Below are 25,499 nucleotides of genomic sequence, written 5' to 3'. Positions count from 1 at the left end.
ACAAAATGTAAATGGGGGCAGAGGGGCAAAAGGAGAGAGAGAGAGAGAGAGAGAGAGAAGGCCTCTGACTCAGTTTATCTTGTATGAGGTAATGAAATCTGTATTTTCCAAGCCCCAGTGATTTTGAGATTATGGGATATGGGTAGTTGAACTGCACAGAAAAACAGCAAATTTGAGATTTTAGCTAAAGAAAATAAAAAGAACATTTGAAAGGAGTTTATGTAATCACGCCTTCAAGAAATTTGACAGCTGTCAAGATCTAGATAAATGTTTATTTTATTCTGTCCCGTTCCAGAGACAGAACTAGGGAGATTGCATGGAAGCTACAGAAAAGTAGATTATGCTGAAAATAAGAAATGAACTTCTAATATGTGGCATGGACTTCCTGTGCCCTCCAAGAGTACCACATCTCTGGAACTTACGAGCCAGGGAATGCTAGATGCCTACTTGTGACTGCACCCACAGAAGAGATTGATGCAATGTGCTGGCCACTGAACCTGGGGAAATTGAAGCCTCTAAATTCCTTTTCAATTCAGAGGCTTAAAAAATTCAGTATCTCCTCAAAGTACCTTGAGGACTTAACTTTTATAATTAGAAAAGTTAAAGACTTCCCAATATCTTTTACTAGTTTTATGAGAAATATGTTCCTCTTAGATATTAATAAGCATGTGTCAAGTGAATACCCTTGATAATAGGTGTTTGTTATCCCCTTTTGTGATTCAGCCATGTCTACTGGGTAATTTTTCTGTTCCTGATGAAATAGAAGGGAAAAAAATCTTTAATATCAAAGCGAGTAAATCAAAATGACTTCACAAACCAAAATAAAAATAAAAATAAAAATAATAGCAGAAATTTTCTTTTCCAGAAACAATAGTCAGTAGAGTTTAGAAATGGTGTTTTAAATTTTCAATACCACAAGTCTATCTTAATAATGGTCTTTTCTGGTTGAAATTATAGGTATAAGGATTGTATTTGGAGTTGTCCAATGTTTGCTCTTATTACTCGTAGATCCAAGCCACTTAAAAACAACAACGAAAAAAAAAACAGCCATCAAAATGTGACGCATAATGCAGGAGATATGGGATTTTTCCCAGTCTGGGCTTGCTGGAGGGTATCTGGAGGTGCCTAAGAAAATGTAACAGGGTGACTGTAGGATTGAACATAACATATCTAGGTCAATAAACGTATGCAATTTATATAAAGATGTCTATTTTTTAATTTTAAATTGCCTATTTTAGTTGTATTGCCTTGAAGTCCTAGCAAAAGTTATAGAAAAGTAAAAATCTTTTTTTTTTTTTTTTTTTTGACCAGCATGGCTGGTCATCAGTATAAAAATGGTGCTGATGAGTACATAGCAATGGTACATGTGGCTTTAGAATGGGTAAGAAAAAATGAGAAATAGATGGCTTGGTGATGATATAGGGTTGCCTAGTAAGACCTCATATCTAGAAATAATTAACCTATGAATCTACTTTTAGCGGAAATTAAATTTAGACATCATAACAAAACCAATCCTTATCAAGTTAAGCTCCGTTTTTATTTTCCTAGCTACATAAAACAAATTTCTGAAAAGAATATGTAAACATGCTGCCTTTAGACCATTGATGAACTTGTATTTAACTCTATGTAATTCTCTTAAATTCTATTTAACTCAATGAGGTAATTGAGACTGATACAGAGATTCAGTTGATTATCTGCACCTCCTTTGCCAAACATTGTAAGGCTGAGTACGTAAGCACACTGGAACATTCCATATTCTCTTGCGTTACTCAGCTAAATTCTGCGACTTGATGTAAGATTCAGATATAGTTGAGTAATTTTCAATTTTACATATCTTCAAATAAAATCAAAGTGATAATGTAAAATTACCTCTTATGTAACTTTTACAATTCCTAGTTGATAGTTTGAAGTTTATTTTTCTATCAACTCTTCCAACAAACTTGGTTCAAAATGTTTTAGCCTATATGTAAACTTACTGGTGTTAAAAGTTCTACACTCCCACCTATACTTTTTCTATTTTACTGGCCCAGTTCTTGTTATCTTCAGGTGTGGATTAATATAGTAGCTGCTAATCCTGCAAACATGTCCTCCTGTCTCTAGGTTCTCCTAACTTGCCCTCCACCCACATCTTCAGCAGAGATGAAGATGGCTTAGTGTGTGGATCCAGAGTACAAGGTGTCTCCTTGATGACCTTCTTTTGTACTATGCTCCTCTAACTGGAGACTTCATGGCAGTCCCTGCCTGTGACACAGCTGCATTTATCAAGTGCTCAGACACTTTTTCCAGTTCTACTTTTGTTCTCTCTCCTTCAGGGCCAGCTCCCCCAACTATCCAGTAGGCAGGTCTCTTGCTTAGGCCTTACTTAACTCTTCTCCCTGCCTACTCTGTGCTGCTTTAAGCATGATTTATATGAAGTAAGCTAGTGGGAAGCTAGTAGGAATTTCGTTCTGTTCATTGAACAGTTAACTTTCCTGAGAAGAATGAACCAACTTAGGTACACATTAGTGGCATCCCAAAAGTAGTTACTTCTGTTAATATCTGTTGTTATAAAACTGTAAGCTTCCTAACAGTTGTAGCTATTTCTTATTATCTATGTACTCTAAGATAGGGAGCAAAGTGTCTGACCCCCAGCAGGTGGTCAATTACTGTTTTTGTTGCTGTTGCTGTTGGATAAAAGAATCCAATAGTGCTTGGATACATGAGTACTATTGGGTTATAAACTTGTTATGCAGAGCCGCCAGGGTGGTTTCCAATTAAACAGGAAACTGGGACCTTGTAACTACTGGTGTTAACCCAAGGCTTCCCGTATATTAGAACAGTACTTTGGGAAATGCTATTAAACTTCTGCCTCTGGGATATGTACTAGGAATGGGGTAGTTTCCCACTGGGGACTGTCTACTCAGCAGCCTCAAACCATTCCTTAGGGGGCACCTGGGTAGCTTAGTCTGTTAACCATCCAACTTCAGCTTAGGTCACGATCTCATGGTTTGTGAGTTCAAGCCCTTCATCGGGCTCTGTGCTGACAGCTCAGAGCCTGGAGACTGCTTCAGGTTCTGTGTCTCCCTCTTTCTATGCCCCTCCCATGCGTATGCTCTCTCTCCCTCTCAAAGATAAACATTAAAAATACATATTAAAAAAAAAAAAAACATTCCTTGGGAACCCCCAGGGTTGCATTGGATGCTCCCTGACCAAAACCACCGTACAATCCACAGCTTATAAAACTTGAGTGGCAATTTAAGAACTAATGATGTTACTAGGGGAACATAAAGATATGCTGTCCAAATGAAATCAGCTACATTTCACACCAATCAATTTACCACATGCTGCAGGGAACCTGAAATTGCTTTCTTAGGCAAGTTATCACCACAAACAGTTTCAGTAAAACAAGATAGATAGCCATATATGCCAACAACAAAATGATAAATGAGATAGTTTCAGGTCCAGAAGAGAAGAAAGAGGAGAAAATGTTTCATCCTTTAGCAGATAGATTTTAGGTATTTACTGGTAATATCTATGGTGGGAAACCCCAACAACCAGTTTATAAATTATATTTACCTAAGATGCTCTAGGAATTTTCTAACATAGAGATCTCTATGAATATACCTGTAATCTCAAGCAAAGAATCTCTACCAGAAAAGAATATGCACAAAGTTCTCCTTCAGATTAGTATGCATTAGTATGCATTCACAGGTGTACAGATATAAAATAAATAAAAACCTTCCCTAATCTATGGTATATCGTGATGGATGTTTATCTGAAGCAGAATCTGCTTCATTATGAGGGATGCTTATGTAAATCAAGGGTCTCACTAAGTCCTTGAAGCCTTTGCTGTAATGCAACTTCATTAGTAAAAACACAATCTGGAGAAGGACCATTCTGAATACTCTAAGGTTTGTCTTTACTACATTGTGGTAGAAATTGGTATCAAGGGAAATGAAAGCAAAGACAGGCTATAGGATAGTCAAAACTTAATGTATACCAAGTGAATGAATAATCCAGAACTAGTAAAACAGTATATAAAAACAATGATAAAAATGTAGTGTATGAGTGGATCTTAGATTACCAGGTCATTTTTCTCTATTGGAATTACTCATAGTGAACAAATCTGAATAAGTGACAAGTTTATACAGGATCCTTTCTAACAAAGTTTATCTACACTTAAGGTACCTGTAAGCCCAAAGGAAAATCTAGAGCACTCGACCAGAAGTGCCAGGGCTTAATCCTAAATGGAACCAATGTCCAGTCCAATGGGCAGTTGGGAGGTCCACATGAATAGATTTCACACTGCACTGCCCAACTCCTGGCATTGCCCCACAGCTAGTCTGGGGCTGTGTTTCCCAAGCCCGGAATCTGTATTATTCATAGGATTATACTGAATTGACTGAATGGTCTCAATGTATAATCTTGGCAGTTATTAGGGTATGTGGAGAAGATTTTATGCTGGATTTCACATTTGATGAAAAACCAAGTTAAAAATCATTTAACTAGAAACAATCCCTAGAGCCTTTGACACTGTCTTAAAAAAAACAGTGAAAGACTCCCAGAATGTGACTACAATTCTTCATAGATTGAGGACCAAATAGTAACCAATTTTTTATTAATGTGTAACACAGTAGTTTTGAAATTAAGAATACAAAGTATGATTCCTGCCTTCTTCAACCAGTTATTTTTTCATCTAGTGTGTGCTCTCGTGTTAGGGAAAATATAAAGATAAGAGAGGAGGAAAAATAAATAAATAAACATCTTTTATAACTTTGCATCCCATTTAACCAAGCAATTAAAATTTTTATGACCATAAGAAAAAAAACAATATTTTACTTGACAGATATTTATCATACTTTGATCTACAATATGAAGAAAGAAAGAAGGAACAATGTAGATATCCATCAATAGAAGACTGGAAAATAAATTTCAAGTATATCTATTCAGAGGAAATTTGTGTAGACAATAAGTAAAATTATGTAGAAGAATATGAAAAGACCTGGAAGATATTTGTGATGCATTTTAAGCAAATAAAGCATGTTTCAAAAGCACATGCAATGTATAACCCCATTTATTTATGTATTTATATAAAGAATACTTATATTCATTTATATATGTTTGTGCAAAGTGCTAACTAAAGCTACTCCTGGCTAGAGAGATTATAGGTAAAGAAGGAGGGGTTCAGCAGTTTCTAAAAATTCATATGGCATGAAAGCATGGATTAGGTTTCAAATGTAAATATTAACATGTCAAGCTTTCAGGTCTGGGCTCTTTTACCTCATTTGTTGCATATATTAAATTTACATGAGGTGTGTTAACCAGCATCTCCATAATGAGCTTAGGTAAAAAATTTAATTAGATGTAAACAAAAAGAACATTCTAAAAGAACTAAGTATTCTATCTTTCTCACTTATTAACACTCCAAGGAAATTACAGGATTTTATTTACATTTGTTCTTATTAGTATGCATACCAATCAATTATAGTGTTACATAAAGATTTGATCCCAAAAGATTAACTGATTTCAGAGTCAACTCAATGCTTTTGTTAAAATTCTCTCACAGAGTTTTCACAACTTCTGGTAATTTATGACCATCTCCAGAGCATGCCTTCCAAGCCTAATGCACTAGCATAAGTACTGGGGCCACAGGGTTGGGACAGCCAAGATGGTCATGATATCCTTTCTGTCAATTCTTTTTTTTTAATTTTTCTTAATTTTTATTTATTAGCTTTGAGAGAGAGAGAGAGAGAGAGAGAGAGAGAGAGGAGCAGATAGAGAGGGAGGGAGACACAGAATCTGAAGCAGGCTCCAGGCTCTGAGCTGTCAGCACAGAGCCTGATGTGGGGCTCGAACTCACAAACCATGAGATCATGACCTGAGCTGAAGTTGGACACTTAACCAACTAAGCCACTCAGGCTCCCCTTCTGCCAATTCTTTTAAAGGCTCTGCAGACACTGGGCTTCATTGAGATAGAGTAAACTTTCTCCCCAAAAGAGGTTAGATTAGGCAAGTTCCTGGGAGCTCAACATGAACATTCTCTATTTCTCATTTCTCCTTTTATAGCCCAGAGCCAGGCTGATTTAATTTCCCCTTCACACAAACTAAGGAGAGGAGGTAAGCAGTACAGTCAGAACTTGATATATGAGTTGTGGTTGAAGGTGTGGACGATCAATCCTCTTACCCAGTTTCCCACCCCTCCCCCCTTATTTCCTATCCATTCTCCTTGTGATTTGTGTGGCAGACAGATGCCATGAGACTTTAGTGGTTGGAGAAATGGTGTCAGATTTGGTGATGGTGATGGAGGAAGAAAACAGCTGTTAGAATTAGCACAGCACATGAACTTTGTCAAAGGGAATGACGCCTACGTAGTAAGAATAACATTTAAAGGCATGAGAGAACATAGCAAACCTTGAAAGACCTTACCCTTAAGGTCTTATCTGATGGCAAGGAAAACAAAGTAATAAAAAAGTAAATCACAGGAAATGAGATGCCTTGAGACAACAAGGGCAAGGTGAAGGTATTACACAAATTTAATTCTTAACCCTCCAGTGTTGGGCAAAATGAAAAGAAAATAAGTAATCTATAGAGGAGTGAATTTAAAGTCAGGAAACTTTGCTTCCAGTCTTGGCTTTAATTCTCAACAACTGATTGATACTGGTGAAGTGATCTATCCTCGCTATTCCTTAATTTGCTCATCTATGAAAGGGTGGTGACACCTGCCCGACCACCTCCTCAGATTGTCATATATGTCAACAACAGTGACAACAAAACAAGCAAGAAAGAATGAGTGTCTTTGGAACATTGTAAAATGCTGTGCAACTGTTAACTGTTTATTCTGTAAGGTGCTGGCAAGAGTTTATTAGTCTCGGCAACCAACAGAAGTTTTAATGGTATTGGGAAGAACTGTCGAGGAAAACGTTTTTGATTCTTGTGTGAAACAAAACAGTGATGCCATTTTTATAAGCCAGGTTATGAGTAACTGTGTTAGAACATGTAAATAAACTTCTACAAACAGATACTAATTGGAAATGGACTCAGACTCGAGAGGAGTGGCAGGTGGCTGATCTTCTATCAGTTGGAAGTATATGAAGGAGCAAGGTGATCAATGGAGAAAGAAAGAATTTGGGAACAAAATAAATGTGGGGTCAGTGCCAGGTCCTAATAACTATGTGATTCTGGGCAAATTTTGTACCTCCTCCGACCCTTCAGTTTTCTCACTTATAAAATAGGTAACATAATGAGTATAATAATACCTAACTTGCAGGGTTAGATTATATTAAATTATATAACATAAAGTGCCTAGTGCAGAGACTGGTACATGGCAAGAATAGGAGTCATTACTATCTCACTTTGCCCAGGCCCTTTCATAGTCTACATACTTGTTTACCTATATTTTCCCTCTTCTGTTTCTTTCTTGAATACTGTCTATCCTGTAGCCTCCCTGTATTTGCCAGACTAATCTGCACACAGGACTCCTTTAAAATGTTTATTTAAACTCCATATTGCCTTCATTATGTCTACCTGATTAATAATAAAATCATTTTTCATCCTGTGTTAGAATTATTGTATTGATCCTGTAAAGATATCCTATTAAATTTATTATGTAGGTACATTGGATTCCTAACACACCTGCTGACCCTAAAAGTAATCACAAACATGGAGCAACACAGAACCAAGGGGAAAAAAAAGAAATGAGGATAGAAAGAGTTAAAGGGAACTTCAAATAGAAACTAACCATCCTAAGATTTAATATTGTATAGTGTATTAATTTTAATTTTTGTATATAAATAATTGCCAGGATAGAAACTTTCTTCTCACGAGTAATAAAATAGATACAATTGTTTGTAATCTACTGAGGAAATCAGAGAGCCTTTCTAATTTCCTTATTCCATTTCTTTAGAGTACTACTGAAACAAAATATCCAATGAAAAATATTACTTTTTGTTTTCCTGGATGGAAAAAATAACCCCAAACAATTGTGTCTGAAGATTATCTGTAATGTATTAGTGTGTTGTGTGTATATATGTGTGAATGTGACTCAACCTCTTTTTCTTCAGTAATTCCAGCCTTTTCTCCCCTTCTCCTTAAAAGGATGGATGTCCTTCTTGTCCTAGTGAAATCCACTTAAATGTAATTTCTTCTGGGAATTCTCACATTACCTGTGGGTGCTCCCTCCCCACCCCAACACCAAGCAGAAAAGTTTATCTTTCTCCTGTGCGTCACAACATCTTGTTTATACCATGAGATTCCTTAGCAATTAAGGTATCTACCTTATACACGCTCCTGAGACACAGCACAATGTCTGGAATATAACTGTCATTTCTTGTATGAATTTTGACTGAAGGCGTAGATGATTAGGCTTGCCTTCCCCTTATTTCCTATTGATCTTTTCTTAAGTTTGCAGTGTGTGACAATGTGGTACTATTTTAAAAGTTGGAGAAGTAGGTCAGAATTGGGGATGGTGTTGGAGGAAAGACAACTATTTTGCTTCCCTTTTCCATCTTCCATATGTTGTGTTATAACTTTTAATCATATCAAAGAAAATTCCATTCCAATCTTTAGAACAATATTATTTCAGCATCATGTTAGCAAAGGATGAATTTGGAAGAATTATTAAATGTTGCACAGAGCACTGTGCAACAGCCTACAGCTACTTTCTCCAGCAAAATCTTGAGGCTTTTTTTAAAATATTGTCTTTATCTTCCCATGATGACTTATGAGGCATGGTTAGGAAAATTTTATTTTAAAGGTCAGAGATTCCAACAGAACCAGCCAAAATTTTTTGAAGTTTATAGAGTGATTAATTCCTAGAGTTCTTCATTTTCCAGCCCTTTAATTTTTGCAATCACATTGACTGTTCAAAGTATATACAGCTTTTTAAAGTCTTTCAAATACTCTGTTCCTAGTCACAACTGGCAATTCATAAATAGAACTGATTAACATTCCCCACCACAAAGATATTTGAAGGAAACTAAAAACAAAAACAGCGTCTTTGTTGAATCCAATTTGCTTACATTTCAACACACATAACTCCACTTAACTGGCCATCACAGCAAAAGCCACAACACACACACACACACAGCAGCATGGAGCTAACCACACAACTCAACAGACAATGCAGACAAACTTGAGTATAAACCAAGATTTTTCTACCTCTTTTTCATAACAGGTTAGTGCTGGCCCTCAGTGTTGGTGTACAGTTTTTATGGCATGGGAAAATAGGGATGTTTCTGCCCTATAAAAATAAATGTGTTGAAGGCTTTAGTTTGAGCTTACACAACGTCAGAAAGTTGCAAAGGCACTGGCACAATACAAAAAAAAAAAAAAAAGGAATCCCACATACAAATATATCACCAAAATATCACCAAAACACATGGCAAGATACTAAGAAAACAGTGGTAGGAAAACTACTGGTTTCTTGGATGATTTATGCAACAGTTTTCAACACCTTCCCAAAAAATAAAGCATAAGAGAGGCACGCTGGTGGGTCTTTGGTGGGCATATCTTGTCACCAACCACCATTCGTACCAAGTCTTTGGCTTTAAACTGCTCATTAGGCCATTTTCTCTCTGCAGAAGTAGAAAGCACAGAACCCTCATTGTTCTTTAACTTTTAAAAAGCCTTAGGAAGGGCTAAGAGAAAGAGCATGTAGAAATGCATGCACTATCTTTAAGAGAGAAAGGGATACATGGAATGAAAATAAAAATACATAAGAAATACTTTCTTCATTTTATATGTCATAATATACACTTCTTTCCAAACCTTAGTTTGACACAAATGGTTTCTTACGGATGACATCTTTACTCTAGAAAGAGCTGGGTCAGAAAGATAAGCAGGAAGCAGAAGTTCTGAGTTTGAATAAAGACAATACTTTTGTTACATCAACGGATGAAAGGTGAGTGATGGGGCTAGAAATTGGGAAAATTTCCCAATTAGACTTAATGATTTGTAATTCCTCAAAAAAAAAAAAAAGAAAAAAAAAAAAAAAGAAAACTTACCACATTCTGTGCAAATTTCTCAAAAGATGTTCTGCGATCCATTGAGTGTTCCGACTTACATGAATGGGGTGGGTGTGGCAAAGGGAAATAGGGAACATAAATAAAAAGAAAGCAAGGAAAACAGCATAAAGAGACAGGATGATGAAAGGAGGCAATGCCAAATCCATGTTCTAAGTCACAGGGAAGGTAGGAAAGCTGCCAAGGAAGGACGCTAGACACAGGACATAGGCTCTGTTTTTATTAGAACTTCTATTTTTAACACCAAAACTCTTCCTGTGCAAACAAAATGGTATGATTTCAAGCAAAATCAAATGACACTAAAATGAAGTAGATTCATGAAGGTTTTACGCTGACGTTTGCAAAGCCTACATATTTGAAAATCAGTGGAATATCTTCAGAATTTCTTCATACTTTTCTGTTAGGACTAGATTTCTGTTGATTATGTCAATTCTGTCAAGCATTGCTGTCCAATAGAATTTGCTGAAAGGATGGAAATGTCATTCTATGTTGTCCAATATTTCAGAAGCTGGGGCCATTGAGTACATGAAATCTGGCTAGAATTTATGTACTCTTAATTAATTTAAATTTAAATTTAAACAACCCCATGTGGCTAGTGGCTGCTGTATTGAACAGGGCAAGTACAGAGTATTTATTGGCAAAGGCAATGGACTTTAAAAAATCCTATTAGCCTAAATGACAGTCATGAATTACACAAAATTATAATTTCATCTCAAAAGTTTCAGGACGCTATGGACTATTTTAACATTAAAAAATAATGAATGATGTTCAATTTTTATATTCAGATTTTCCATACCCTGCCTTAATGATTACATTGATTATAAACATTAATTGAATAATGAGGTCTATTGCACCTCTTCCAAAATGTGTTTGGCTACCTTGTTAGGTGTGTAAAGTTCACCATCAGGATACTAAGTAATCCAGGACAAATGCCAAATTAAAATATTTTGAATCGAACATAACTACATTTTGGCAACTATCATTGAAAATAATAAGTCTATATTTGGTTATGGGGTATGTGGCCAAAACCTTACACTCAAGCTTCCTGGACAAAGAAAACCCTCTTCAAGTTTTTCACCTAATGATGTTATTCTTTCCTTTTCATTAATTTTAATTTTTTATATTTTTATATCCATAAACTGGACATACAAGAGACTAACATGAAACATGAAAACAGGTTCTAAAAAACGTTGTAAAGCATGAACATCTGCAGAAATAAACAAAACAAAAAAGAAAATAAGCAATCAACAAACAAAAACAAAAACATCTTAGATGGACCTTATAAAACACAAAGGTTTGGGGAAGGTCTTGGAGTGTGTTCACTTACCATTTGTCCAATACCCTGGCCTCAGTAGAAGGAACTACTCCATACAATTATAACTGAGAACCAGATCGAAAAAGGTCACAAAGAACCAATACCTTTTTCTTTGCCTGTAGAAGCTCTTGATAGGCACTGGATCTTATAAAACGTGGGTATGAATCACTTTTCATCAATTTGTAAATGTGCTCCTAAAAAGAAATAATGGTTGAAGCGCTTCTTTATTATTTCTCAGGGAAAATCAAATCCTGTGTCAAGAATACAGGGTATGGTTCAAAACAAATCTGGAAACAGCTAAAATTAATAATGATAATGTTGATGAGAATACTTTGTGTTTACAGAACATATGAATCTTCAGATTTATAATTTTATTCATGATCAATATTTAAACTGGGTTGAGAGCTACAGAGGAGGCAAATCATATCCAGTCCTTGAAAAACATGGAATTCAGTTAATGGAAGGTCATGAAGTTATTTCAAATCAAGTTGTTGATTTATATAGGTCATTTGAGAATATAAATAAATCTACTATCTCTTAAAATTACTCCAGGCCAAAAGTGAATGATATGAAGTCAAGACTCAGTAATCACACTAGCTATCTACTTGGAGGATGCAGACTGCCCAGATGAATCATCTCTTCGGTACAAATTATATTAAAAAATTGTCATCCACATCCACTTTGGGCCAGAGCACAAATCCAAGAAATATTTTGTGATATTTAATTGCTAAATCTCCTAATTTGTATGCATTAAAAAAAACCTCCTTCAGTGACAGATTAGGTAAATATTTAATAATTTAAACCTATAATCAGTCCACAATGTTCTATTACGATGATGAATATTGATAGACAAAGAAGTCAAGGAAAAAAATATATTCATCCCATTCAGTTGTTAGCCCCATCTAGGGAGATTCTGCTCTGGCCTATTGAAGTTCAATTGAGCATAAATGCTCCTTCCTCTTTCTAGTCTAGTGAAAAATCAGTTAGATGTAGAGAGTATCCTGGATGTCCCAATCTCTTTGTTTGCAGAAAAAAAATATATTTTAGGAAATGACTCAGTTTCCCCAGTCTCAAACACACCATTACCACGTAGAGCAGAAAATCCTCTCGGCTATGATTTGGAGTTATTCTCACTCAATATCTAGCCCAAGGCTCACCTCCAAAAGCACGGTACATTCAAGACCCTATCAGAATTTGTTGTTGGAAAAGTGGAGAGAGGTCTTGTTTTGGAGTCAAGCATTGAAGGTTTCAGATCTTATCTTGCTCGAGACCTGCCACTTACAAACATGTAAATTTAGGTCAATTATCCCATCTCTCTGAGCCTTAGTTTTCCACTCTGTACAATAGGGTTGTTGTGAGGCTTAAAGGAATGGTATATATTTAGCAAAGAAGGGGAGTATGCATAGTAAGTGCTCAGATATACTTGCATATATACCAGGCACACTTCTAGTGATTGCCTGTATTAGTTAATTTAATCCTCACAAAACTTCAGTGAGGATGGGAACCATTATTATACCCATTTTAAATATGAAGAAGGTCACAGAGCTTTGACTAGAACCCAGGCAATTTGGCTCTAGAGTCTGCTTTCCTAACCATTACACTGTTTCTTTTCTCAAAAAAATGGCAGGAATTTTCATTACTATATTTTTGAGGATGGGGTTAAAAAACCCATCAAAAACTGGAGTTAAATATCTGAGCTTAACTGAAAAAGAAGCCCAGGGTCAGGTGGTAATGTTTTCTATAGAAAATTATGCCTTTTCATTTTACTGAAGACCTATTAAGCAAGAATATTTTTAATGCCACAGATAACAAAGAAATGTTCTTTTTAAGACTTCAGGGAGATCATTTCAAACATTTTACATATTGTTGGCTCTAGAAAAATGCTTGAAATTTTCTCTTGAACTGAAAGAAAGATAAATCCACAGAGAAGTAAGCAACAGGACTATAATTTTCATCCTGCTCTCTTGCATGTGTCTATAATTATTTCCACATAGAAGCCCATGGGAAAGCAAAGATGGGTGTCTGCTTAGCTATCTCCACCTGTGTTAGTTTTCTTTTTTTTTTTTTTAATTTTTTTTTTAACGTTTATTTATTTTTAAGACAGAGAGAGACAGAGCGTGAACAGGGGAGGGGCAGAGAGAGAGGGAGACACAGAATCTGAAACAGGCTCCAGGCTCTGAGCTGTCAGCACAGAGCCCGACACAGGGCTCAAACTCATGGACCGGGGGATCATGACCTGAGCCGAAGTCGGCCGCTTAACCCACTGAGCCACCCAGGCGCCCCTGTGTTAGTTTTCTATACGATGGCTCGTTTCTTTAGACCAAAGCCAGGAGAAATGTACTTTCCACCGGGAGTGAAAATAAGGTCTTTTAGATTTTAAAATCTTCTAGATTTTATTTTAGTAATATTGTTATTTGAAAAACAAGATACTTTCTAGAACTAATATTCTTCTTTTGAAGAGGTTTAAGAAATTAAGATGTATGCATGTTCCAATTTAAAAGCCAATTTAATTTACAGGGGCGCCTGGGTGGCTCAGTTGGTTGAGTGTCTGACTTTGACTCAGGTCATGATCTTACAGTTCATGAGTTCAAGCCCCGGGTCAGGCTTTGTGCTGACAGCTCGGAGCCTGTAGCCTGCTTCCGATTCTGTGTCTCCCTCACACTGCCCCTCCCCCGCTCATGCTCTGTCTCTCTCTCTCTCTCTCTCTCTCTCTCTCAAAAATAAATAAACATTAAATTTTTTTTAAAAAAGCCAATTACAGCATATCATTAGGAAAATAATACCCAAAAGTTTACTTTTCTTCTTGAGCACAATATTTTTTTAGAGAAGGAAAAATTCAGACTGTGTCTAAGGAGGCAATTGTGCCCAGTTTGAGGAAAAAAAATCTAAATATTTGTCTTAGGACATTAATATCTTAATATTAATTTCCTTTTTTTCCTTTTCCCAGATTAAAAACTTAACTTGGGAAATATTATATGCCTAATTCTATTATTTCATTGTATCATAAGAGACAAAACTGGCTTGAGTGTGACATAACTGTAACCTACTCTAGCTTAGCTCTGACTATTCATAATGATGAATAATTTAGGAATGTCAGCATCTTAGAATCTCCACATTGGAAGATACCTTAAAGATTTCAACTATGTGTTACTGAGCTGAGGTCATCATTAGATAAGTGTTTTCTCGCATATTGGGAGATGAAGTAGAAAAATGAAGTAAAAGTGTTCAAATATTTCAAGTATTCCCCTTTAAGAAATTTTCACATAAAAACATTCAAATTTATAAAACATTCCCAAGCTTCAGAAACTGTTCATTTTAATGTGTCTCTCTTTTCTTCCAAATCAATTGGAATTATTTTACATACAGTTACCTAAATTGAAAATATTAAGTCAGCTGCCAATTACAATGAAAATAAAGCAGAAATACCTCAAACGTCAATTTTCCAGGAACACATTTGTGACATACTGTGAGGCCCACCCATATACCAACCTGAGCATCTTCGAATGTGTATCGTCCAGGTTCCTTCACATTCTGTGTGGTTTTATCATAGCTCTTAGAATCCAAGTTAATGGCACTGGGAGCTCCAGGAGCCAGAAATTCTTGCCATATTTCCTGAACTCGGGAAGGGACTTCTCTAATAGGCCTTTTCTTCAGGTCTTCCACTGCTAGCCAGAATCTATGGAAAATGTGACACCAAGCATTTACTGTGATGCCTCATAATTTGCAACTTCTTATAATATTGACTGATCACACAAGTCACAATAATGCCTAACAATAAACCCCTTTTTTTCTCAGGGCGTCCAATATATGGCCTTTACTGAATTTTTTTTCATTAGTTGTATTCAAAAGTATAAATGTTTTCAAAAGGAAATATTGAAAACAATCTCTTTTAAGTGTTTGCTATTGAAAGCAGATCTCCCAGAGCCCTGATTCTTCACAACTTTAATTTTTACTACAGCAAAATAGCACCACTAAAGAACCATTTATTAGAAAGGAAGAGGAGATTGTAGGGAATTAGAGTGAATGACACAGAGCATCTGCTTGGGGGATAAAGCAGTGCATTGTACTATATTCTTTGGATCTGTTGTCCATGTGAGCAATGAGAGTTAGTATGGAGAGGATTTTCTGCTCTACGTGGCAAGGGAATCACAGCGAAGCTTTACTGGAATTAAAAGAGGCCTGGACACAAGATCAGAAAAGGCCCTAGCTGGAGAAATCAGGGCAAGTAACTAATTTTAGGCTGTTTAATTCAGAGAGTTATGGAATGACAGAAGCAACAAGCTTTCACGTGCCACTGTTTGAAAGGTTTACATTTGCAGAGGCATCAAAGCAATTCAGAAGCTCTGGAAAACAAACAAACAAAACAAATACTGACTTTCTTCTAAATATGTAAATACATTTTATATGCTTCTGTATAGAATATATATGCTGTAAGGAAAAAAACCCACCAGAACATGTTTTGGCTAAGAGCAAATAGCAATGTCTAATAATAAAGGGTCACATTGTATTAATAGGTTTCATTTCTTTAAATTTTGCTCTATGTTATATCATTTTGGTCGGGACTGGAAATAATGTTGAAAAGATGAAGATGGTGGGTGCCTGGGTGGCTCAGTTGGTTAAGCATCTGGCTCTTGGTTTCAGCTCAGGTCATGATCTCATGGTTTCGTGAGTTCAAGCCCCATGTTAATCTCTGTACTGACAGCATGGAGCCTACTTGGGATTCTCTCTCTTTCTCTCTCTCTCTACCCCTCCCATGCTCGTGGCCTGCCTCTGCCTCTCTCAAAATAAGTAAATAAACTTAAAAATGAATATATATGACATGTATATTATATATATCACTATAATTGTTAAAATGAAAAAAAATACTTGAAAACGGAACATACTAGGTCTATGTTATCCTCAACATAGACCATTATCACCCTAATGGCATATGTAGTCATGAAATGGGAAAATGACGAAAGACAAAGTTCACTACAGGCTACAGAGTCTTAAGAGAGGTACAATATGACCTTTAGAAACAGAACCTTCATACAAACAGAACCTTCATAATTATTAACTTGGGCATTAATGTTTGGGCATAAGTTTTAACTTGGGCATTAATGAAAGGTCAGAAATAAGTAATAAAGCAGTTGAGCTAGAGTTAGAAAATCAAATATTATTCCACCTAGTGAGTTTCCAGTTTCTAGAGATTATTTTCCTATAGATATATATAACAGTAGATACTCCAATTTTGGACAACGCCTTACACATGAAACTACCATTATTGTCTTCAGAAGGGAAGGCTCAAGACTATTTCCTCCAAAAATAAGAGATTTGGACACTGTGCAATCTAATTGCCATCTGAGGGAGCATAAATGTTGTAATGAATGCTCATTCAAGTCCATTCCAGCATGCTTTCAACACCTTAATTGAAAGAATTTTTCTGTCCTCAAAGAAGCACTAGAGAAAAAGGTACACCATTCAAACAACTGCCTAACATTAGGACCCCGGGAGCAGCTATCAACAGGGCAAACCACATAGTGTGGGAGTGCAAAGCAGGAAAAAGCCTTCTGCTGGGCAAAGCGCTGGGCTGGTAAGGGAAAGCTGATACAGATGCAGTGACATCTTAATAAACTTGAAAACACAGAAAAATTAATAAGAACACTTACAGTAATAAGTAAGTGCAGGCTCTATTCTAAGTGGTTTAGTCATATTTACTAATTCAATCTCTACAGCACTAGAGTATGTGCTATTATTTCCCCCATTTTTGAGAAAAGGAAACTGAGGATATGAAGATTAAGTCACTTATTTAAGGTTGCCCACTATGAGTGTCATAGCTGGGGTTTGCCCCTGGATAATTTGCAGCAGTTGATGTGCTCATAACTGTCCCTAAGAGCATCATCGCCTTTCTTTCTTTCTTTTTTTTTAATGTCTATTTGTTTTGGAGATAGACAGAGAATGAGTGGGAAAGGGGAAGAAAGAGAGGGAGACAGAATCCAAGCAGGCTCCAGGCTCTAAGCTGTCAGCACAGAGCGTGATGTGGGGCTTGAACTCATGAACTACGAGATCATGACCTGAGCCAAAGTTGGACCCTTAACCAACTGAGACACCCAGGTGCCCCACATCATCACCTTTCTTATTCTCGGCCTTACTGTAGATGCTGTAATAACTCAGTAGAATGGAAAGCGCACTGGTAAAATCCCATCATCCTTAATATATGGCAGCTGGAATATGAGGAAGTAAGTGTCTTAATGTCTTTGAGTCTTGAGTTCTTAATCAGTAAAATGGGATAATAATGTCTATCTCAGTAGGTTTCCATTAGATGACAAGACAAATTATGTAAGAGGCACTTCTGAGTGCCTGACACATTTTTAGACACTCCACAATAAAACTCATATTACTACATTTCCTTAGTACTTCCGCTATGCTGCATGTTTTACCTGAAAAGGGAATGAGTAAAAACACACTAATGGACAGCAGAGGTTATATTTGAGGAATAAGTTATCAATAAACATTATTTCTTGACTTTATTTTCCCTGTCTTAATTCTGGAAGAACATAGGAGTGTCATGCTTCTGTAAAGAGCAGGTGCTTACAGGCAGCTGCTTGATAAGACAAACTGAGACTACTTTAAGCTCAATTAGCCCTCCTGGACAACTGGACTATTCTTTCTTCCTCAGTGTGTGATACCAGAAACAGTGGGTTCAGATTTGGGGAGCAGTGGAGTATAGCCTCTATTGGCTTTTAGAAAGCCCAGGATTCCAATTACTAGCCTGACTCGGACAAGATGCTTAGCCTCCCTCAGACATATTTTGCTTATCGGAAAATGGGGCACAAATGTTTAAATTTCATTTTTGTTGCGGTGATTAGATGTTTGATAATCAGAAAGAGTGAACACTAAATATACCATGGCATACTTATAACAGTATGGATATAATTATAAAATATATTAAATATGTCATATTTCTTAAGTGAAATGACTTAGATGGAAAACTAGCATGGCAGGGGTGCCTGGGTGGCTCAGTCGGTTGAGTGTCCAACTTTAGCTAAGGTCATGATCTCTCAGTTCCTGAGTTCAAGTCCTGCGTCGGGCTGTGTGCTAACAGCCCAGAGTCTTGGAGCCTGCTTCGGATTCTGTGTCTCTCCCTCTCCCTGCCCCTCCCCCACTCAAACACACACACACACACACACACACACACACACACACACACACTCTCTCTCTCTCTCTCTCTCTCTCTCTCTCTCTCTTTCTCTCAAAAATAAACATTAAAAAAATTAAAAAAAAGAAAACTAGTATGGCATAAAATTATTGACATAAGAAATGGTTAAGGCTTGAACTAAGGAATCAGCAGTGATTCAATTCATTCATGAAACAAACACAGTTGCCACTATTTCCTTTGCCCAGAGCTTCTTTCTTCTTACATTTTGGCTGGTTATATCTTGACATCCAAATCACAGCCTAAAGCTATTTCCCCTAGGATGCCTTTGCTGATCTCCAACTCTAGGTTAGCTATCCCTCCGTACTTCTCAAATCTAAATAAACACGATTTTGTGTTGTGATCTGTGTTCTCTGTATCCACCACTAGGCTGCAGTTTTAATGAGATCAGGAACCATTTTTATTTGGTTAGGTGATACTGGCCAGGCTTATTACTTGTTTATTTCTTAAGTTTATTTTTACTTGTTTTGAGGGAGGGAGAGAGCACGAGCAGGGGAGGGGCAGAGAGAGAGAGGGAGAGAGGTAGAATCTCAAGCAGGCTCCAAATTGTGAGCATGAAGCCCAATGCAGGGCTTGATCTCACAAACTGTAGGTCATGACCTGAGCCAAAACCAAGAGCTGGACCTTTAACTGACTGAGCAACCCAGGTGCCCCATTTCTTGTTTATTTTTTCATCATGATACCTCTGATGTTGGCATTTATTTAAAAACTTAGAGAACTAGAGGAAATTCCATCTTCCCATCTGCTAAAATGCTAAAAATATCTTTTATCTCTGCTATATTTTTTATGCATTCCTTTACTCAATAATTGATGATGTGACCTTGATATAAAAAAAAATCCTTGGGGCGCCTGGGTGGCTCAGTCGGTTAAGCGGCCGACTTTGGCTCAGGTCATGATCTCGCTGTCCATGAGTTCGAGCCCCGCGTCGGGCTCTGTGCTGACAGCTCAGAGCCTGGAGCCTGTTTCAGATTCTGTGTCTCCCTCTCTCTGACCCTTCCCCGTTCATGCTCTGTCTCTCTCTGTCTCAAAAATAAATAAACGTTAAAAAAAATAAATAAATAAATAAATAAATAAACGTTAAAAAAATTTAAAAAAAAAAATCCTTAGCAGTGTAGATCTTCTAAAAGCCTTCCCAAGATGGGTTTGCACAAACTTGAATGAATAGAAGGCTGCATCCCAACAATTCATGACAGGCATGCATATATAATAAAATTATTCCAGGTTCCAACTGTGATCATCTTGCTTCAACCATAGGACATCTGTCAAAGTTCTACATGCTTCTGAATGGTTTGGTATTGGTATCTGTTAAATCATCTCTAAAGAATGGGACAATGCCTGGAGCTGCAGTGTTCCAGTGAAAATAAATGAATGCTGGGACCTTGCCATAAATGAGTTCCACAGGACTGCATAAGTCATGGGAAAGTAAATTAGGGTATCATTTTCAAAAGAATAATGAATTAAAGAGCTCGTGGAAAAACATTTTTATGCAGTGGAAAGTTATCACTCACTTTGGTGATCTCAAAAAGAGCCATTACAATCTATTGCAGTGTCTCACATTTAAAAATTCAATTTCCAGGTGCCTCTTAAGTTAGAAAAAATTCAAAAGTATGTAAGGATGATGCATACAACAGATGGGTGGAATGCACACCCCTCTCCTACTAACAGCTCAGTGTGGTGCGGCCCTCAACTGTCCTGAAGCTATATTTAAATGTGCCAAGTGCATGAACTGCCCCACAGTGTTGTTTCAAGTTATTTTTAATAGGCACTCAGACCTTACTTTAAGAAGACCAATACTGATAAATAATGATAATTTAACTTCATAAATATTGTTGGCCATTCTTCACTTTGCCAAACATTAGTTCAGGTATTATACTTCTTTATGGAGTCCATTTCAAATGCATCACACTTATATACTTAATAGATGAAGAGATAATGTAAAAATAAACCATTATAAGGAACTAATAATTCTGGATAGGCTTTTCCTTTGTTACCTTTTCCCCTCCATCAGGAGGCAGAAATTCAATGGGTTCATATTGTCATCATGTTGGTACGAGGGTAACTGATCTATTTGGTGCAAAATAACCAGACATATCACAGTAAGTCTCTCTGACATAGAATAGGATACAAACAATGTGTCTTACCTTAAATTTTCTGAGCTGAATTCTGACTCTAGAAATTTAAGAAACTGTTCTCTCCCAACTGGGTCTTTCAATGCTTCATCCATGCCAAAACCCCATCGTTTTACCCTCTGCTGACTTGGTTCTTTGCTATAGGAGATAAAATGAGGAAAAATATACTCCTTTCATGCCAATTCTATCTTCTGCTATTACATCTCCCCTCAAAATCATATATATCTTGAGGTTCCCATCTTTAACATATCTTTCAGGAAAAAAAATCTGTGATTGATGGCTGTGCATGAAATCATAGTGAAGTATACATTTGGCATTAACAACAGTCTAATCTTTATTAAGCCTAGGCACCAAGTGCTCTAGAGGGATTCTTTTAGATTTTTTTCTGCAACTTTTGAGACAGGTACTATTATAATTCTTATTTTATAGATGAAGAAATCAAGGCTCAAAGAGGGTTATAACTTGCCAATGTATGACACGTAATAAGGGGCAATATTCTAGACATTCTCACCTCAAAGCACAATTTCTAAACCAGCATATAGTGTGCAGTCTCATAGTGGTATATTCTACTGGAGGAAAATGCATTGGGAACCAAAAGGCCTAAATTCTAGTTATGAGTTTGTTGTTGATGAAATGTGTGACCTAATCCTGGCTGAATCACAACATTCTGGGGCCCCAATTCCTCATGTATAAAATCTAGAACTTATGGATGAAGAGCCTGCACTTGTCAAGCATTTAAGAACACTGTCTGGAGGTAAAAGAAAGAAAAAGTCCATAAACACAGTCTAGAGAAAGGCCATAGAATATGAAATCCTCACTCTGTATAGTGATAGGCACTGCTCTCTTCATGACTCTGTCAAGATTGATGATATAAGTCTTCCCTTATACAGGTCATGAAGGAAACCAGGGAATCTTAAATTGTGCTTTGGTTTTCTTAAGACGTCAGTATCTTGTCAGATTCTCTTAGAGTGTTAATGGCAAGTTCATTTTGTTTTAAAATTGAATGTATAGAGCCATACCTGTATTGTGCTTAAATAAGTATGGATTTAACAATCATTTTGCTTGAATACAGGGGCCTGTGTGGCTATGCGGATTTTCAAAGAAGCAAAAACCATGAGCTAAATTTCAAGAACTGAAGATCCCAACTCTGAATAATCTATCCTGAAACTCTTGTACCTCTAATTTCGTGCCAGTCCTCTGGCAATGTGCATCTGAACACAAATGCAAGTATTTAAGGTTTAAAAACCATTACCTTGAACAAGAACTTCATGTCACAGGCTAATAGAGACACAGAGTAAAATTAGCCTTACAATTATCAGTTACAGAATTCTTCCTATTTTACCCCAAACCTGAAATAACTGAAATAATTGGAGAGAAAAGAACATGTCACATACCTTGCTTCAAGTTCCCAGAAAGTAGTATCATCAGACAGCCATGGGTTAGAAGGGTCAGGTGGCACAAGAAATGGGTCATATTCTACATACTGTTCCGTGTAACTTAACAGACTAGAGAGAAAAAAAAATATTTTCATCTTCATTAGTTTTTTTGCTGAGGTTATACCCAGCCCCAAATAAGGGATACAATATAAAAAGGTCTGGGCAAGGAATTGCTTGCTTATAGAGTAGAACCCAATGGCAGTTTCCACGTTTCCATAACTTTTGTGCATCAACTTATTGTGCACCTTGGAAGACAAATGTAGCTAAGGAGTCCATGTCTGTCCATGCCCAAACCAAGTGAGGCAACATCCCTCCATTAAAATGAAGTAAAATGGAAGGTGTCAGTGTGTGAAAAACAGTGCTAAGGGTCAGTTCCAATCCTTGGCCAACCAGTCCACTCACAGCTGAAATTTTAGCAAACTTGGAGAATGGGTAAAGGAAATTTTTATTAAAAGTATCTACAGGAGTTAGGTAAGGGGGGAATCACTAATATTTTTTTTAAATTTGTATTAAAAAAATAAAGAAAAGAAAAAGACGGAGAGGAAAGGAAAGAAGTTGGAGAGGTGGGATTTGGCAATACTCCAAAGCGAAGAACATGTGTGCCACTAATAACAGATTTAAATGAAGAAAAGGAAAATATCTAAAATTTGTGTTTAATTCAAATTCTGAAGTCATGCAATAACTGAAAAGTGTCAATGTTAAGATGAATTTACAGAGAGGCTCTAAGTTGCCAAAAAGTAACTTGATAAATTGAAAGGTTCATTTCTCTCAGCAGGAGTGAAAAATTCAACTCCTTGGAAATATCTTCTGTATCTGATTCTAGTTGTGCAGGACTGGATCTCGAGAGACTGAAGACAGTAATGATCATTCTTTCATTTAAACTATAACAGAAGAGTTCCCTGAAAGTTTCCTTCCCTTCCCTCCCCTCCCCTCCCCTCCCCTCCCCTCCCCTCCCTTCCCCTCCCCTCTCTTCTCCTTTCCTTCCCTTCCCTTTCCTTTTCTCTTTTTTTCTTTCTTTCTTTCTTTCTTTCTTTCTTTCTTTCTTTCTTTCTTTCTTTCTTTCTAGGTTTATTGTTTTTGAGAGACAGGGAGAGATAGAGCACAAACAGGAGAGGGGCAGAGAGAGAGAGAGGGAGAAACAGAATCCAAAGTAGGCTCTAGGCTCTGAGCTGTCAGCACAGAGCCCAACGTGGGGCTTGAACTCACAAACCATGAGATCATGACCTGAGCTGAAGTTGGACACTTAACCGACTGAGCCACCCAGGCACCCCATTTTTGAAAGTTTTCTATGTGCAAAAGGAAAAATAAAATTTCTTACAGGATCCCATTTTAAACACAGTTAACTATCACATGAATTTTTTTTATTTATATGGGCATCTTGAAATACTTACCTATCAGCAACTTTTGACATTTTTAACCGATGTCTATCTAACTGTATTTGCCAATATTTAATCTGAAAAGAATTAAAGAAGTAGTTATGTAAGTAGTGACATTCTCAAAATTTTCAACTCGAAATTCTGATACACTGGGCAATTCTAAATAAGAATATGTTCCAAGTCAGTAAAATTTCAAAGTCTGAAAAATCAAATGAGACGACTCTGAAAATTAAAGTGTTTGAAAAAATATAGTCAATATCCCTTTAGAACAGCAATGAATTTGAACATTCTGCATACTTTGACAAAATACAACTTTATTTTAAAAGCATTATAGAGATTTTAAACATTTATTCGGAGTGAATAACCAAATCAGAGTCAATCCCCAATATTAAATTCAGAAAATAAATATATTTGTTATTTGTACTATAATTTCTTTTTTTTTTTAGTTTATTTCTGAGACAGAGCATGAGCAGGGGAGGGGCAGAGAGAGAGGGAGACACAGAATCAGAAGCAGGCTGCAGGCTCTGAGCTGTCAGCACAGAGCCTGACACGGGGCTCGAACTCACGAACTGCGAGATCATGACCTGAGCCGAAGTCGGTCGCTCAACTGACTGAGCCACCCAGGTGCCCCATGTACTATATTTTCAAAGTAAACCCTACTTCCTAATACTAGCCCAAGAAAGCATCAAAGATAGGTGTTTGGGGAATAATTTTACCAACATTTCATAACAAATGTTCACAGGGACATAATCACACATAGAAAACTTCAAAACTCTCTAAATTACTTTCCATTCATGGTTATTATAAATATACTAGAGGAAGTATCATTACACTATTGCTAAACCAGATCACAATAAAATATCAGGGAAAAGAATAAAAAAGTTATTTTGAACCAAACCAAGAGATTTCACTATTATTTGATATAAGAGACCCCAGTGTTTGCTCTCGAATATTACTTGGGGCCCAAACTATTTATCAATTTGTGAAACAACAAGTGACATATGCCATTACTGCACACCAGTGTTAATACAGGAAAACTTCAGAGGCTTATGAGGAGCGGGGGGGAGAAGCAAGAAAAAGCTCTACGTGAAGATCATGTCACATGATTGGATACAGAAAACACGTGACTCAACGGTCACCAGCTTCTAGTCTTCCGTTCTTCAAGAAGAGCTCCAGAGTACAAAATAACTCTTGAAATGGAGACGCCTAATCATCAGTGTAGGTCATTTTAAAGAATTGGTTCGAGGAAGCAGGATTTGGGGAATTAAAGAGTGAAGAGATCTGAAAAACACCTCTCTATATTGATACATTTTCGAGTGACTACACACCTTAAAATAAGTGATTTCACTAACTTTTAACTGCAAGTCTTCTCTATGAAACAGTCAACCCTTCAAATAACCTTTGAGAACCCTTGGCATTAAGATTCACCATGTGGTCTTCATAGCTACTACTCTGTAAACCCTTAACAGATCATTTTATAGGTAGACCCACCTGTTGTTGTAATTCATCTTCTGTTGGAGGTTTAGTTTCTGGTGTGGGTGTGTGGGTAGGACTGTGACTTCTAATGTCATTTTGTAAACCATAGACAGACTATATTAAAGTAAAAAAGAAATATTTTAGGACAAAATATCATTTATAGCCACAGACTTTCTAAAAGGTAATTTTGTGTTATATATTCAGTAAGGTAACTCAAAGCTTTGTTACATATTTGATTAAGCTTCTCATTAAAATTCAAAGACATTGCTGTCATAAATATCTTATGAATATAAAATAGAAGCACAGCTCTTTGAAACAATATGTGGTTAGATTATTAACTTTGACAGAATAATCGATTATATGGAAAGATCACGGTAAGTCTGATAATAAAATTTGGGGATGGACTGAGAGTACTAAGTTGGGAAATAACACTGTACAGCATTTAATAAATATTGATTTCAAAATAAAATAGGGGTGGATATAGAATAGATTAAAAACTTTATAAACCAAAAGAAAATGAAAAGAATCTGAGTTTTACAAAATGGAATACTGAAGAGAGAGACTACGTCAACAA

At 36.6% G+C, this 25,499-nt stretch overlaps 1 protein-coding gene across 6 annotated transcripts in view; it reads right to left on the bottom strand.

The window, feature by feature from the left end:
- Nucleotides 1-25,499, bottom strand: part of RGS7 (regulator of G protein signaling 7) — a 529,525-nt gene that overhangs the window by 9,265 nt on the left and 494,761 nt on the right. For 4 of the 6 annotated variants that reach the window (XM_060643375.3, XM_060643379.2, XM_060643381.2 and 1 more), the window contains 8 exons: nucleotides 24,941-25,039; nucleotides 23,465-23,526; nucleotides 22,032-22,142; nucleotides 20,650-20,775; nucleotides 14,803-14,989; nucleotides 11,418-11,507; nucleotides 9,981-10,034; nucleotides 9,136-9,217 (listed from right to left, as the gene is read on the bottom strand). In XM_060643375.3, coding sequence (XP_060499358.1) covers nucleotides 9,143-9,217; nucleotides 9,981-10,034; nucleotides 11,418-11,507; nucleotides 14,803-14,989; nucleotides 20,650-20,775; nucleotides 22,032-22,142; nucleotides 23,465-23,526; nucleotides 24,941-25,039 — 804 coding nt within the window. In that variant the 3' untranslated portion in view covers nucleotides 9,136-9,142. The remainder of the gene's footprint in view (nucleotides 1-9,135; nucleotides 9,218-9,980; nucleotides 10,035-11,417; nucleotides 11,508-14,802; nucleotides 14,990-20,649; nucleotides 20,776-22,031; nucleotides 22,143-23,464; nucleotides 23,527-24,940; nucleotides 25,040-25,499) is intronic. The other 2 variants (XM_060643377.3, XM_060643378.3) reach the window with 2 other exon arrangements.

This window comes from Panthera onca, chromosome F1, assembly GCF_046562875.1.
Source record: "Panthera onca isolate mPanOnc1 chromosome F1, mPanOnc1 haplotype 2, whole genome shotgun sequence".
Taxonomy (NCBI): Eukaryota; Metazoa; Chordata; class Mammalia; order Carnivora; family Felidae; genus Panthera; species Panthera onca.
The sequence above is the reverse complement of the archived record's forward strand: the minus strand, read 5'-3'. Positions and strand labels throughout refer to the sequence as shown.